The 16288-nt window shown below is 50.2% G+C and overlaps 1 protein-coding gene across 2 annotated transcripts; it reads left to right on the top strand.

Annotated features, from left to right (window-relative positions):
• The first annotated feature begins 1226 nt into the window (after positions 1–1226).
• KIFC1 (kinesin family member C1) lies at positions 1227–16026 on the top strand. Of its 2 annotated transcripts, none has more exons than XM_082414964.1 (11): positions 1227–1401; positions 7454–7591; positions 7741–7834; positions 8350–8403; positions 8516–8566; positions 8773–9173; positions 9852–10631; positions 11432–11722; positions 11824–11897; positions 12025–12100; positions 15177–16006. In XM_082414964.1, exons 1-11 carry the CDS (start codon positions 1390–1392, stop codon positions 15219–15221), a joined length of 2016 nt encoding a protein of 671 aa, XP_082271090.1. In that variant the 5' UTR covers positions 1227–1389; the 3' UTR covers positions 15222–16006. The 2 variants fall into 2 exon arrangements, with proteins under 2 accessions (XP_082271090.1, XP_082271091.1); XM_082414965.1 differs by having other exon boundaries at positions 1240–1401; positions 7451–7591; positions 15177–16026.
• Positions 16027–16288: the final 262 nt, after the last annotated feature.

Here is a 16288-nt window from a genome sequence, read left to right as displayed (position 1 = left end):
GATGGTTGGTAACTAAGAGTAGTAGAACAACTCTGCAAATTATTCACAGGTAAGGGGTTGTTGTTTTTGTTACTAAGGTTATTAGAAGTAGTGTGAGATAACTGATATAGCTTGGTGGGGTTTTTTGTTTTGTTTTATTTGGCCACGACTTGCAGCATGTGGGATCTTTGCTCCCCAACCAGGAATCGAACCCGTTCCCCCTGCAGTGGAAGCTCAGAGTCCTAACCACTGGGCCGCCAGGGAAGGCCCATAGCTTGGATTTTGAAACTAGTGGAATCTAGATCCACTCCCAATCAGCAGTGCGACTTTGTACTTGTTACTTCACCTTTCTGAACCTGGCTCCTTCATCTAGCTTGCAAATAAGAAATGCAAAGCACTTGACACATAGTAAAAGCCCAGTGAATTGAGGGATCATTAAAAGGGATAATGCACGGGTACAGTTAGTCTGAAAAGCATAAAAAATATTCCATAAACGTAGGCAGTAAGGCCTCCATGGACTCTAGACTCGGAAAGACTCAAGCCAGTTCTCCAGCACCAGTAACAGCGCCCAGGTACGTAGGAGGTAAGGCGAGGAGGCTGACTGGAGAGAAAAATCCTCTCCTGGGCCTCGAATTCCACCGTCGGGCTTCCATGGAGCGCCAAGCTGTACTCAAGGTCCTTAAGTTTGGTGAGAAATGCCAAAGAGACCGGGGAATGGGCAGACTCAGCCACTCTGACACCCGCATAAGAGATCCAGCATCAACTTCCGGGATCAGTTCTAAGCATCTGGGAGACGTCGCGCACCATCCGCAATCACATCGATCCAGTCGGGACTAACGGGTGCGCTTCCTACCGCCGCCGCTAGGGGGCGCTGGTCCCGCTCCGCACCCCGCACGGGTTCTGTTTGCGCACGCGTGATTCCTTTCCTCCAGCGTCCCCGCCCCCACACGAGCTACGTTAGGGCGGCGTGTTCCCTGCAATTTCTGACGCAGCGAGCGGCGGCCGGGAGCCGAGCGGAAGTCCAGCGCGACTCCAGCTAGAGGAGGGGTGGGGTGAGAAAAGAAACAGTGAGGCCGGAAGTGTGACTAACCCGCCTGCCTCCCTGTGCAGGGGAAGCAGGAACGGGAAGGCGGTGGCCGGGCGGGGTGTGGCCTCGGGAGGTGGAGGGCGCTGCGATTGGCCCTCGGCTGTGGCGGCGGCGACGATTGGCCCCTGAGTGCGGAGCGAGGTGAGCAGGGTAGCGGCCGTTGAAATTCAAAAGTGGCGGGTGTGGCGCCGGGCTGGCAGCGCCGGAGCCCGGAACGCGCGTGCTCTGTGTCGCGAGCGCGCGAGAGAACGCGGGTCCCAGGAGCCCCGGCGCCCTGTCCTCTTCCATTGCGCTTCCCTGGCGTGTGTGGCACGGAGCTGGACATGGAGCCGCAGGTGAGTAGGGGTCGGCGCGGGGACGACAGCTGGCCGCCCCACCCCCCACCAGTGCTGACGTGCCGGCGGCCTCAGTTCTGCCAGCCTGCAGGGCCAAGGTCGTGCGCCCCCGCACAGTGGAAAGGGATGAGGGGTGGAGAGTGGAGAAGGCAGGGAGCAGCCCCAGGAGTGGGGGGTGGGGGGAGTCTGCCTGCCTTCCCGCAGCTTCAGGGTGTCCCCCACGCCCTTGCTCACTTTCATGTTTCCAGGATTTCCCATTTCGAATTCTCAGGCTTGTCTGAACACGTTCCCACCTGTCCATTCCTACTCACTATTGCAGTGTGAGTTCTGAGATGACCACTAGCTCTAGGGAAGTGGTGTCTGAGGCCAAATCCCTGCTGATGTCCTTTCGTGTCCTCTCTCCTCTTTGCGGCCTCTTCGGGGTGTAGGAAGGGGAGAGGGGGAATGGAGTACTGTGAACTGAAGGACTCCTCATTATCTCTCCTTCCCCAGGTTTTGCAGAGATCTCTGCTCAGTGGGACTGGTTAACTTAATTTCTTCTCTCATCAGTGCCCTGCCGCACCTCACAACCACCTGCAGCCTCCCCTCTCCAGTGGAGAGAGGTGTGTTTGTGACAATGAGAGTGGGTTGACTTCTGGTGCCAGAAAAGGCCTCCTGCCTGAATCCTCTGTTTACTAGTATTCACATTCAGATTTACCCAAAGTCAGGTTTCAACTTGAAGAGATACTCTTTGTATCCTGCCAGCCAGAGAGCAGAGCAGTGTGATGTGACAATGAAAAAGAATAGAAACCTTCTCATATTTATTCATCACATATTTACTGAGCACCTATTATGTCCTTGGGATGCGGCAGTGAGCAAGCAGAGATCCCTGTCATCACGGAGCTGCCATTCCATGGGGAGACAGGCAATATGTGATAAGTAAATTATATAATGCTGTTAAGAAGGTGATAAGGGCTATGGAGAAAAGGAAAATTTTGAGCAGATTAAGAGAGGGAAGGGAGGCCAGCTGGCAAGATAGACTGTTAAATTGGATTGTCTTAGTAAGCTCCATTAAGAAGGTGAGAGTTGAATAAAGACTTGAAAGAGGTGAGGGAAACAGGCAAGTAGTTATTAAGATCATTCCAGGCAGAGGGAATCCAATAGAGCAAAGCCACTAGAGTTGTGTAGCAAACCCGAAATGGAATGAGCAACGGGGAAGGTTGTGGGAAGGGATGTCAGGTAACAGAGAGGGGGGTGTTGAACGCATTGCTCCTCAACGGGGCCGTAGTGAAGACTTTGATTTTTTTTCTCTGAGTGAGATGGGGAATCACTGGATGGTTTTAAGCAAAGAGAGACAAGATCTGTCTTACAATTTAAGATGACCACTCTGGCAGCTGCATTGAGATTAGACTGTAAGGGAGAAAGGATAGAAACAAGGAGAGCTTTTAGGAATGGGGCAGGTTTTCTCAACTTTCACATTATTGACTTCTTATGGGGGGCAGGGGGGATTGTCCTATAAGTTGTCTGTTGTTTAGCAGCATTCCTGGCTTCTCCCCACTAGATGACAGTAGCAACCCCCACCTAATCATGACAAAGTGTCTCCAGACATTGTCAAACGTCCCCTGGGGAGTAAAGTCATCCCTAGTTGAGAACCATCCCTAGTTGAGAACTAGTAGAGTGTGATAATCCAGGTGACAGATGATGGTAACTTGGATCATGGTAGTAGCAGGGGAGGTGGTAACAAGTGGTCCGATTCTGGATCTATTTGGAAGATAGAGTTGGCCACGTTTGCTGATGTTAGACTTTGTGGTATGTAAGAGAATGAGAGGACTTTGGGTGTATTTGCTTGAGCAGCTGAAAGATGGATTTATATCAACTGAGATGGAGGAAGCTGCAAGAGAGCAAGGTTGAAGGAGGCTTGGATGTCAGGAGGTTAAGATTTGGATGCCTTAAGTTTGATGTGTTTATTAGGCTTCCAAGTGGAGACATTGAGAAGGTTAGTTCCACATGACTTCAGGGTCAAAGTCTGGGCTGGAGACAATAGTTTGGGAGTTGTCAGCATATGAATGGTGTTTAAAGCCATAGGAGTGGCCTAGAGTGTAGATAGAGAATAGAAAGACCACTGTTAAAGTTTGGGGAGATGAAGAGGATCTACCAGGGAGGTAGGAAAACCAGGAGAGGATGGTCTCCCAGGAGCTAAATGAAGTGAGTGTATTAAGGAAGAAAGAGTGATCAGTTGTATCACACGCTGTTGATGGGTCAAGAAACAAAAAGATAAAGAATTGATTTAGCAACACAAGCAAACTTGTGACCTTGAGGGCAGTTTTGGTGGAATGGTGGGAGTGAAAGCCTGACTGGGACAGGGTTAGGAGAGAAAAACTCTTTTTGGTTGGAAGTAATAATAGCATGTATTATATACTGATTGGAATGATCCAGGAGAGAGTGAAAATGATGGTGCAGAGGAGAGAAGGAAGGGTTGCTGGGGTGCTGTTCCTGTGTGGGTGAGGGTGGGAGCGGATGCGCACGTGCAGGAGATTCCTTAGTAGCAGGGCATCCATCTCTGATCCAGGGAAGTGGGTATAGGAGGGGTTCCATGAAAATCTGTTTTTATAGAAGGTTAAGTGCATATGCTTATTGTGGAAAGTTGGGAGTCATCCTGTCTAGCTTTATAGATGGGAGAAAAATAAATACTGTACTCTTAGGAGTTGCCCTGTATAAACAAACCTTTGAACACATTTTCTGAACCCACACAAATTCCAGGGAGGTAGGTCTTTAGTTGATCCACTATGGTAGTGTAGGGAGAACGAAGGGCACAGGTAATTTAAAAATTCAGTGTTTGACCTTGAAATACTTAAAAATTTAGTTTTCATACTACATTTGATTAAAGTGAATTAAAATTAGCATTCTTTGTGCACATTTCTGCAGGTGGCAGGAAAAGAGAACACCACCTCCTTTTTTTTTCCTTTTTATTTGTGTAGGAGCCAATGGTTTGGATGTATTGCAGTTTATTTGAGCATTTCCCTGCTGGTGGACATCTAATTTCATTCCTTGAAAAATGTATTGAGGGAATTCCCTGGCAGTCCGATGGTTAGGACTCCGTGCTTTCACTGCTGAGGGCGCAGGTTCGATCCCTGGTCGGGGAACTAAGATCCCACAAGCTGTTTGGCGCTGCCAAAAATGAAAAAAAAAAAAGTATTGAGTCCTACCATGTAGCAGACATTGTACTGGTCACTCTGGTTCTATAGTTGTGAACAAAACAGGCATGTTCTTGTGATGCTCACAGTCTAATGTAAGGAAAGACAATAAACCAATAAGCTAAAAATTTAAAACCCAGGATATCAAATTGTTTCAGAGTTTTCTCTTTAGTGATGTTCTGTGAACATCCTCAACCTCACTTTCCCAAAGTTGAACTTAGCATCTCTTAAAAATTAGCCCTTCAGGCACTCTCAGGTCTCTCCATATTATTTCTTACAACTGCATGTGAATCTACAATGGTTTTAAAATGAGAAGTTTAATTAAAAAACAAACAAACCCAGATTTTCCTCCTGTGATCTTGGGAACCAGGGCAGGCTTCTTGGAGTCAGACTGGACTCCATCTCCTTCACTGCCTGACCTCTGGCTACTCCCCCTCCCCACCCACCCTCACGCCAGCTCTGCTTAGCCATCAAACTCTTAGAACATCCCCTCTCAACTGAGAGAATTAAGATCTAATGCCCTAAGGTATCCTTTGTATCTAATGCATTAACTTCTCTCTGAGGCACCTAGGATGGTAAGAGCTGTTTTTTATATTCTTGGGAGAATTGAGAAAACAGATCATTTTCTGTAGAGCTTAATTCTCTTGTACCCCAGTTTGGAAAGGCTGCCCTAGAAAGTAAGCTCTGGGCAGGCAGGGACTTTACATTCATTACTTTCACCCCAGAGCCTAGAAGAGCAGTCATTCAACAAATCTAGTGCAACAAATCCTTGTTGAATGGATGAATGAAGGAATGACGCCATCCCTCTGCTGTGATAACCCTCATCTTCTATTTCCGTTCATTCTTTGCATTGCACACAGTTCACTTTTTCAGTAAAGATCGAGTCATACTATTCTCATGTTTAAAAATCATCAGTGTCCCTCTTGTCTTCAGTAGACCCCGGATTCCTTATCACGGCATACCACTGCCACAGTCTTTCCCTTCTACCTCTCTTCTCCTCTCCCCACTTTCTATGCACATCCCTGTGTTCACTTGAACAGAATAATTTATCATTCCTTACAAGTCCCTCTCCTTGCTTTCTGCTTGGAATGCTCCTCATTGGCCCAAGCCCATCAAGCCAACTCTTCCTCATCTTCAAGGCTTGGCCTAAAAATACTTTGTAGAATTGTGTCTGACACTCTCCCCATCTAAACTGGATGCCCACCCCCTCCTTTGGGATCCTTTTATGATAGCACTTGGTAAAGATTTAATCATCTCTTTAAATGCTTCGCTTGCCTACTGTCCTGTCACAATCTTGAGGGCAGGGACCACGTCTATTACTCCAGAATCCAGATCGTTTCCTGGCATGTAATAGGCACTTTGTAAATATTGAATGAATGAAGTAAACTGAAGGGCAGAGAGAGATTGGCCTTGGAATTAATAGTTACCTATAGTGAAAATCAGAAGTTGATCTATACATTGTGCTTTCCTGATGGTGGGATAGGAGTAGGGTGACCACTTGTCCTGGTTTGCATAGGAATGACCTGGTTTTAGCACTGAAATGCTGTGTCCCAAGAAACCTCTCAGTTCTTGGCAAACCAGAATAGTTGGTCATCCTACGTAGGAGTAACCATAGGGTGGGCATGATCCCCAGGCACTGAACTGGGCTGCTTAGAGGAGAGGATCTTTCTTTCCCACGCCCCTACTTCATACCTGTACTTCAGTGGTCTTCAGACTGGTCATGCCCCTGCTTCCTCGTCTTCCCCATGCAAGTCAGCCTACTTACACCTCATTATTATTAATTTATTTATTTATAAATTTATTTATTTATTTATTTTTGGCTGCATTGGGTCTTTGTTGCAGCGCGTGGGCTTTCTGTAGTTGTAGTGACCAGGGGCTACTCTTCGTTGCTGTGCGCGGGCTTCTCATTGTGGTGGTTTCTCTTGTTGCAGAGCACAGTCTCTAGGTTCACGGGCTTCAGTAGTTGTGGCTCGCGGGCTCTAGAGCACAGGCTCAGTAGTTGTGGCTCATGGACTTAGTTGTTCCGCTGCATGTGGGATCTTCCTGGACCAGGGCTCGAACGCGTGTCCCCTGCATTGGCAGGTGGATTCTTAACCAGTGTGCCAATGGGGAAGTCCCTATTATTATTTATAATAGGCTCTTTTGTATGTTTTTCACATGCCTGATCAGAAACTGTATCTGGCTCTCCATATATGCAGGGCTAAAGCCTAAACTCCTTAGCTTGGCATCAATGCCCTATGAGACAGTGTGGTCAAGTGGTTACAAACATGGCCTCCAGAACCAGACTGTCTAGATTCTAACCCTGGCTTTGCTTTTTATTCACTGATGACTTTAGACCAGCTAGTTTACCTCTCAGCCTTCCTTCCCTCATCTGCAAAATGAGGCTAATAATAGCTCCTCCTCAGTGGGCTGGGAGGTTTAAGTCAGTTGATACAGATAAAGCATTTGAAACAGTTCCTAATAAATGTTACCTGCTCCTCCTGCCCAGTCTTCAACCTTATTCTTCCAACTCGCTCCCTTGTTTATGATCTCAGCTTTACCTGAAAGGGCGTAGTGGTTTCCCAGCTGTACCATGTGCAAGCTTAAGGTTTTGCCTTCTGAAAGAAGTGTTCCTTTTCCCTGCTTTTTTAAGTACTGCCCTTAAACTTAGCTGAAATTCAGCATCTGTCCAGCTATTCCCTTAGGGATTGTGTTACGTCCCACCTCTCTCCATGGTTTTTAGACGGCACATCATCTGTGAGCCGCAGTTTGTGGCACAAGAGGTACTCATATAATGCTTGTTGGTGCTGATGAGAATTAGGCTAGGGGGCCATAAACGGGAGTTCTTGGGACATTTGGGCCACAGGGTATTGTCTGAAGGGTCTCTCTCTTCCCAGCAGAGGTCCCCCTTGTTGGAAGTGAAGGGGAACATAGAGCTGAAGAGAGCCCTGGCCAAGGCCCCTTCCCGGCTCCCTCTTCCGGGAAGCAGGCTGAAGAGGGGTCCTGACCAGATGGAGGAGGACTTGGAGCCTGAGAAGGTGAGCTGGGTTTGGAAATTCATGTATGTTTGTGTGTGTGTGTGTGTGTGTGTGTGTGTGTGTGTGTGTGTGTGTGTGTGTGTGTGTATAAAACCATCAGAGAGGGTAACTATGGACTCCGCCCCCCCCCCATCCTTGTCTTTCCCCAGAAAAGGACACGAGGCCTGGGCACCAAAGTTGCCACGTCCCGCCCCAGAGCAACGGCCCTCACCACTGTGCCACAGACACAAGGCCAGACCGCAGGTGGGCTCCAGGGCACAAAGTCCAGTTCTCTTCAACTCACTTCTTTCTTTTTCTTTTATTTCAATCTTAGCTTATTTTGAATAGGTAATATGTTTCACTTGTTTCAAAATTCCAAAGGCACAGAAGTTGTTATACAGTGAAAAATCTCCCTCCTGCCCATGTTCCCCAGGCACCCAGTACCCCGCCAGGGGCAACTGTGAGTCCTTCCAGGGATGTTCTGTGGGTTTGCAAGCAAATATGGGTGTGTTCCCCAACATGTTTTACACACATGCTAGCGTACTTTACACCTGGTTCTGCCCCCTTGCTCTTTTTGCTTGTCTTGGTTCAACTTGTTTCTTGGCTTGTTGGTCCTAGGAAGGATATCTCTAGGAGTTGGTCAGATTTAAGGAAAGAAGGAAGTTATCTTATTTCTTCTAATCCTCTGAAAAAGCAGCTCCTCTGCCTTCAGCCCAGCAAGAGTACATGCCACCCTGAGAATCATGACTCTGCTTTTCCTCTCTCCAATCTCCCGACAGTGCCGAAAGTTCCCAGGAAGACAGGACCCCGATGTTCCACAGCTGTCGCCACAGGTAACAATGCTTTAGAGCTGGGGCCGAGAAGGGATTGGGGGTAAAGGGAGAAGGATGGAGGTGGAGGGACCCTGATGCTATAATTCCTTATGTCACCTCCCCAATTCTCTAGTGCTGAAGAATCAGAAGCCAGGCCCTGCTGTTCCTGCCCAGAAGCCTGGCAGTAGGTGACAAATATAATCCTTGGGTGAGAGGCTGGGATAGGGAAGAGGAGGTGGTGAGTACCCAGAAAAATCCTTTTGGTCTCTTCCCTGTCTGAAGAAGAAGGAGATGGAGGGTCAGGTGTGAGGCCCTAAAGTCTAGGAGGGAGGAGAGAGCGAGACAGAGCCAAGAGTTCCCTGACCTTTGTCTTTTCTGTGCCCATCTTAGCAACAGCTGCTCCTCCTGCGGTGGGAAGGAAGAAACCCAGCAAACGTCCGGCCTGGGACTTAAAGGGTCAGTTATGTGACCTAAACGCAGAGCTGAAATGCTGCCGTGAGAGGACCCAGTTGTTGGACCAGGAGAACCAACAGCTGCGGAACCAGCTCAGGGAGGCCCAGCAACAGGCCACGGAACTGGGGGCAGAGCGCAGGACACTGGAAGAGGAGTTGGCCAGGATGCGTGCGCAGGCTGAGCAGGGCCAACGGGAGCTGGGGAACCTGAGCGCCCGAGTCCTGGAGCTGGAAGAGCGGCTGGGCACGCAGGAGGGCTTAGTGCAAGAGCTCCAGAAAGAACAGCTGGAATTGCAGGAGGAGCGGAGGGGACTGGCTGCCCGGCTGGAGGAGCAGGAGGTAAGGGCCAGCTTCACGCCAAATGCTGACCCTTCTTTCTAGGTTGCCTGGAAGTCACTTTGGGCTTCGAATCCCTGACCACCTCTCACTGGAAGTACACCTCCGTTCACTACCCTGCTCCCCCGTCGCCCCCACCCCCCACCCACTCCTGACTCTGTCTTGCTTTCTGCCCCACTTCACCCTATCCTGACTCTGTTTCCGTATCTCCCGCGGGTCTGTGTCGCCTCTACTTCTCCACCCCCTTTCTTCTTTCTCTCTTTTCCTGATAAAAATTCCCACGCATTCTCTCTCCTTCTTCTCATCCATTTGACTCCTTGGCGAGCACCAACTAGATTGCATTACTTGTAGTCTCTCAAATGACTCGATTCTCAATTCAGGGCATTTTGCATATACACGTCCCTCTTTGTGGAGTATTCTTTCTGCACTCCATCCTTCCCTTGGTCCACTCCCATACTTTTGGGTGTCAGCCTAGATATCATCCTCCTTGTGCCCCTTCTGGATGCTCCCATGGCACTCCCTATTCTAGTACTATGATTCCTATTTCCGTATCTCTTTCTTTACCAGACTGTGAAGTCCTTGGGGGCAGGGCCCAGCCCACCTCCCACCCCCGCATCCCATCATGACTTGTTCTTATTCTTGGTTGCATCTCACCCTCTGTGTCTGCTCTGTTCTGGACAGGGGAGGCTACAGGCATCAGAAGCTGCTCTGTCGGGCAGCCAAGCGGAGGTGGCATCCCTGCGCCAGGAAGCTGCAGCCCAGACGGCCTTACTGGCTAAGCGGGAAGAACGTCTCCATGGGCTCGAGATGGAGCGCCGGCGGCTACACAACCAGCTGCAGGAACTCAAAGGCAATGTCCGTGTCTTCTGCCGGGTCCGCCCCGTCCTTCCAGGGGAGTCCACCCCACCCTCTGGCTTCCTGCTATTTCCCTCCGGCCCCAGCGGGCCCTCCGACCCTCCAACCCGGCTCAGCCTCTCCCGGTCTGACGAGCGGCGTGGGACCCTGAGTGGGGCGCCAGCCGCCCCCACCCGCCATGACTTCTCCTTTGACCGGGTATTCCCACCAGGGAGTGGACAGGACGAAGTGTTTGAAGAGATTTCCATGCTTGTCCAGTCAGCCCTGGATGGCTACCCAGTATGCATCTTTGCCTACGGCCAGACAGGCAGCGGCAAGACCTTCACCATGGAGGGTGGGCCTGGGGGAGACCCCCAGGTGGAGGGGCTGATCCCTCGGGCCCTGCGGCACCTCTTTTCTGTGGCCCAGGAGCTAAGTGGCCAGGGCTGGACCTACAGCTTTGTGGCAAGTTACGTAGAGATCTACAATGAGACTGTCCGAGACCTGCTGGCCACTGGGACCCGGAAGGGCCATGGGGGTGAGTGTGAGATTCGCCGGGCAGGGCCGGGGAGCGAGGAGCTTACTGTCACCAACGCCCGATATGTTCCTGTCTCCTGTGAGAGAGAGGTAAGCGCTGAGGGGCACTAGGCCTGGACACTGGGGAGGCATGGGCAGGGTGACAAGGATGGAGGTGGACGAGCAGGGGCAGGAGAACGTTGAGGATGAGGAAGGGTGAGTGGTGAGCGTAGGTTGCACATTCAGTTTTGGCTGGTGGGCTATGAGGTGCATCCGCCTTTGTGGAACCAAGGAGTGGAGAGAAGTGATGGGCCTGCTAAAGCAGGTGCCACTGGGCCCTGCCCGTCAATCTCAGGTCTCACCTCTGCCCACTCTTCTTGCTCAGTTCATGACATCCATGCTGGCCTCCCGGCTGTTCCTCAGCCTGCTCGTCACACCCTCAGATCAGGGCCTTTGCACGTGCTGTCTCCTTTGCCAGAACATTCCTGCTCCTCTCCTGGAAGGGCTTGCTCCCTCACTTAAGATTTTAAGGCATTGAGGCCATCCCTGGCCATCCTTTTTTTTTTTCCCTAACTTTTGGCCGCACTGCACAGCTTGTGAGATCTTAGTTCCCCAACCAGGGATTGAACCCGGGCCCCGGCAGTGAAAGCACAGAGTCCTAACCACTAGACCACCAGGGAATTCCTGCTGGCCATCCTTTCTAAAATTGCAACCGTCACCCTCACACACTATTTTTCTGTTTTATTTTACTCCTTAGTACTCTCGGACACACTGTGTATTTTACTTATTCTTTTGCTGGCTAGAAAGAAAGCATCAGGAGGGCAGGTGCTGAGTCTTGCTCATTGCCTTACCTGACCTAGCTATGTACTGACTTCTGCCTGCCTTTGCCTCTTGCTGCTCTCCATCCCCAGGTGGAGGCCCTGCTCCATCTGGCCCGCCAGAACCGGGCTGTGGCCCGCACAGCCCAGAATGAGCGATCGTCACGAAGTCACAGCGTGTTCCAGCTGCAGATCTCTGGGGAGCATGCTGGCCGAGGCCTGCAGTGCGCGGCCCCCCTCAGCCTTGTGGACCTGGCTGGGAGTGAGCGGCTAGACCCCGGCTTGGCCCTCGGCCCTGGGGAGCGGGAACGCCTTCGGGAAACGCAGGCCATTAACAGCAGCCTGTCCACGCTGGGGCTGGTCATCATGGCCTTGAGCAACAAGGTAGTAATGGGGGTGGGGGCAGGCGGACCCCAGGGAGAGGTTGGGGCTGGCCATGCTGAACCCAGCCCTGTCCTAACCACCTGTCCCCCGCAACCCTCTAGGAGTCCCACGTGCCTTACCGGAACAGCAAGCTGACCTACCTGCTGCAGAACTCTCTGGGCGGCAGCGCTAAGATGTGAGGGGAAGGGGTGGGCTGGGAACCACAATGTTGGGGTCAGGGTGGGGGAGGCAACACCGTGAAGACCTGGTGCAGGCTCTGCCCAGCCACTGATGCTGGGGCTTGGCCCCCTCTCTCTCCACAGGCTCATGTTTGTGAACATTTCCCCCCTGGAAGAGAACGTCTCCGAGTCCCTCAACTCCCTACGCTTTGCCTCCAAGGTGCGGTCACTACCAGTCCCATCCCTGTCAGGCCTCCTGGGGATTATGTAGGCTTCTCCACCCCTACCCTGCTGTCCTTCAGACCAGGGGGCACGGTTCATCCAGAATGGATGTACATTTGCCAGGCATCTGGGGCACTACCTACCTGGATCCTTTTTTTTTTTTTTTTTTTTTTTAACTATTGACATTTGGGGGTTTTTAATTAAGTTTTTAAAAATAGGTAGTTGAAAGGTCAAAACTATATCAATAGAAAGCTATATACAACAAGTGAGATTTAACCACCGCCCCGTCCTCATTCTCCCCACTTGCCCTAGTAATCATTTTCATCATTTATCATTTTACTTATCCTTCCAATGTTTCTTTTTGCAAATACAAGCAACATGCATGGGTTTTACCTCCTTCTTATGTAAGACATCTCTTTTCCCCCTCTCATATATTATGTTGTCCCATGCTTTTTTTTTTTCTTTTTTTGATTAACAAGACAGCCCCAGGATTATTCCCCACCAGCACAGAGATGATCCCATTATTTTTACATCTGCCTAGGACTCCACTGTGTGGATGCACCAAAGTTTATCCACCAGTTCCCTCTACTGGACACTTGGATTGTTTCCACCCTTTTACTATTACAAACAAGGCCATGTTGGCTAACTTTGTACATTATCATTTTATATTTGTTTAGTTACATCTAACTATCTAGGGAGAGATTCCTTGAAATGGAATTCCTGGATCAAAGACGTACAGGTTTTTCAGACTATTCCAAATAGTGTGAATTCAGGCTCCAATCCCCACGAAGATCAGCTGTGTCCATGGCCATGAATTCTCTAGGAGACTTAAGCTCCCTCTACTAGAGTTAAGTCAGGATGTTTCTTTACTGTCTGCCTCCAGAGGGTAATTTTTTCCTCTGGTTACTTGTTTTCCTGAGGGTATATATAGCCCTACGATGTGTTCTGGCTTTATTCGGGGTCTCTGATCATGTGTGCCCTTCTGCACTCTTGCTGCCATGGTAGTAGTCAGCCACCTTAGCACCCTGCCCTGGTCTTCTACTTTAATCAGGATTTCCCTTGCAAGCTTGCAAGTTCAAGTAAAGTTCTTTTTTTTTTTTTTTTTAAGTTTATTTATTTTTGGCTGCTTTGGGTCTTCATTGCTGCGCGTGGGCTTTCTCTGGTTGCGGCGAGCGGGGGCTGCGCAGGCTTCTTATTGCGGTGGCTTCTCGTTGTGGGAGCATGGGCTGTAGGCGCACGGGCTTCAGTAGTTGTGGCTCGTGGGCTCTAGGTGCACAGGCTTCAGTAGTTGTGGTGCAGGGGCTTAGTTGCTTTGCGGCAAGTGGGATCTGCCCGGACCAGGGCTCAAACCCGTGTCCCCTGCATTGGCAGGTGGATTTTTAACCTCTGCGCCACCAGGGAAGTCCCCAAGTAAAGTTCTATCAACATCATTAACACCCAACAACATGAACTCTTTAATATCCTCTAATACCCAGTTGATGTTGAATTTCCCGATTGTCTCAGAAATGCCTTTTATACATTAGGTTTGCTCTGTTCAGGATCAAAGCAAGGGCCGCCCATTTCATTTGGTTGAAATTGTCTCGAGTTTCTTTTTAAATTTTTATTTATTTATTTATGGCTGCATTGGGTCTTCGTTGCTGTGCGTGGGCTTTCTCTAGCTGTGGCGAGCCGGGGCTACTCTTCATTGCGGTGCGCGGGCTTCTCACTGTGGTGGCTTCTCTTGTTGCGGAGCACGGGATCTAGGTGCGCGGGCTTCAGTAGTTGTGGCACATGGGCTTAGTTGCTCCACAGCACGTGGGATCTTCCCGGACTAGGGCTTGAACCCGTGTGCCCTGCGTTGGCAGGCGGATTCTTAACCACTGCGCCACCAGGGAAGTCCGAGTTTCTTTTAATCTATAATAATCTCATCCCCTTTTATAGCATTTATTTGTTGAAGAAGTAGGGTCATTTGTCCTATAGAATATACCATATTCTAGATTTTGGCTGGTTGCTTCCTCTTTCCTTCACAATTTTTGTAGATTTAGAGGCTTGATTTGAATAAGGTTTAAATTTCGTGGGAAAAAAACTTCGATGGTGTGATACACTTTCTATTGCATCATATCAGGAGGCACCTAGTATCTAGTTGTTCCACTTTTTTTCCCCCTCCCCCTAATTGTTCCACTTTTAATGATATAAAAATTGATCATTGGATTTGGGTATTGTCAGCCTGATCTATCCATTTAAACACTCCCTATCAACTTTTTCCCCTAGTGATTTTATCAGTGATGCTATCTAGATCCATTATTAGGGAGTTTTTAAATGGTGATTTTTTTAAAATGGTGATTTTCTAATTTTCTCAGTTGTTCTACATTTATTAATCACAATTCTTCTGTAAATAACTCCCCCTTGCCATCTATTTGGTTATTCTGAAATTCAGTCCATATAGGTAAGATAGGATAAATGCTAGATTCTTTATCAATTTTCAGTATTATAAGTTGGTATCCTGGCAACTTTCAAAGGTGAACAGTGAGTTTTTATCCAGGAGGTAACATCTTACAGATGCTTGTACTTTTGGTATATATCCTTTGCGGTCATTATTCTTTCTGATGCTCAAATTGCCCATCTTTGGCCAGTGGAAGCTCCACCTTGGCTCCTGTGTCCTTTAGATAGGTCCCCAGTAGTCTTTACTCCAGATCCATCTTGTACATTTCCTCCCCTAGGCTTGGAATCATTAATTTTCCAAATAGCCTTGGTTCCTAAATTTGTGTTGTTCTTGTTTTATCTAGCTTATTAAGCATTAGTGTTGGGAGGGCTTTGGGGGTGTCTAGTCCGAGGTACTGCTAGAAACAGAAGCTCCTCTCTCTGCTCCTGTGTGGGGCTTTTGTCCCTTCTCAGGCCTTTCCTCCTCTTCCAGACCTAGAATACCTCGTGGGCATGGGAGAACTGAGACCAGCCTGAACCTCCTTTCAGAGCCCTTATTTTAGGATTCTCTGAGGGCAGCCCTAATATTGGGGGTTGGGAGGTGATTTGGAGAAAACTGTTCTTTTGGTTACTCTGAAAACTTTATTTTGTTTGTCTAAACCCCCTGCCCGCAGGTGAACCAGTGTGTTATTGGTACTGCCCAGGCCAATAGGAAATGAAGATGGATCTAGATTTTGTGTGTGTGTGTGTGTGTGAGACACACGGGGAAGGGGGTGCGGTGGGGGGTGCTTTATTGGGAGGGGGGCACTGTGATACCTGGGCCTATGAAATAAAGAAGAGGGTTTTTTGTTTGTTTTTTTTTTAATAAAGGTTTTATTAGCGGTTGCCCAATAAGGGAGATATTTTTCATACCTGTAAAGATGGAAACTGTGGATCTTCCATTCTGCCAAGCATTTGTGTGTGTTGCGCGGGGTTAGGGCTTCGGCTTTTCTCCCTAACAGACAATCCCCGGAGTGGGGTGGCCTCCAGCTCCCATACCCTGCCCCCGTCGTCCACGCCTAGGAGTTGCCCACTAGGTATCCACAGTCACTAGTTCTGTTTCCCCTTTGCCGAAGGCCACCCCAGCCCGGGGCAGGAACTCCTCTGGCGAGTGTGGGAAGGTAGGAACCCGAGCCCAGGGGCGTGGCTGGCGCTCCCTCCCACAAACTGCTGGCTCTTTCCTCCCGCTCTTTCCCTGCCTTCCCGTTCGAACCGGCGGGGCTGGCCCCGCCCGCTGCCCATTGGCTGGCTCTCGGCGGCGTCACCGCCTCGGTACTAGCCTTCCCGGTCCGTGGGCCCGCCTTGGAAGCGCGGGGCGGGACGCAAGCACCGACTCCCTCGCGCCAACCGCCGAGGGCCACCGCCCCGTAAATGAGGGGCTGGGTCCTCCCAGGTGCCGCGCGCGCGGGAGGGGTCACGCGTGCGCAGAAGCGCGGCGACGGTGGGCGGGGGGGGCAGCTAGGCACAGCGAGGGCGGGGCCGGAGCAAAGGCGGGGGGAGGGCGGGGCACTCGAGGGAGGAGGGCGTGGCGGGGGCAATGAGAAGGGTGAGTGGAGGGCGGGGTCGTGAACTAGGGCTGGGGGGGTGGGACTTGGAATGACCCTGAAGGTTAAGGGGACAGTTAACGGATAAGGCTGGGGTGAGGGCTCGGCCGGAGGCCGGCGGCCGGGAGGGGGAATTTCTTCCTGCCCCGAGGGCAAGTCTCCCTTTGGAGGATGGGGCTGCGGGGATTCCCTCTCCCGCCGGG

Source organism: Balaenoptera physalus (assembly GCF_965194825.1).
Source record: "Balaenoptera physalus genome assembly, chromosome: 11".
In the NCBI taxonomy this organism is placed as follows: domain Eukaryota; kingdom Metazoa; phylum Chordata; class Mammalia; order Artiodactyla; family Balaenopteridae; genus Balaenoptera; species Balaenoptera physalus.
This window is presented reverse-complemented; position numbering and strand designations above follow the sequence as displayed.

Excerpts from the sequence above, each read along its gene's own strand:
- KIFC1 (XM_082414965.1), top strand. Across the intron at positions 7,835-8,349 it reads GACACAAGGCCAGACCGCAG|TGCCGAAAGTTCCCAGGAAG; the intron begins GTGGGCTCCAGG and ends ATCTCCCGACAG. Across the intron at positions 8,567-8,772 it reads TCCTGCCCAGAAGCCTGGCA|CAACAGCTGCTCCTCCTGCG; the intron begins GTAGGTGACAAA and ends TGCCCATCTTAG.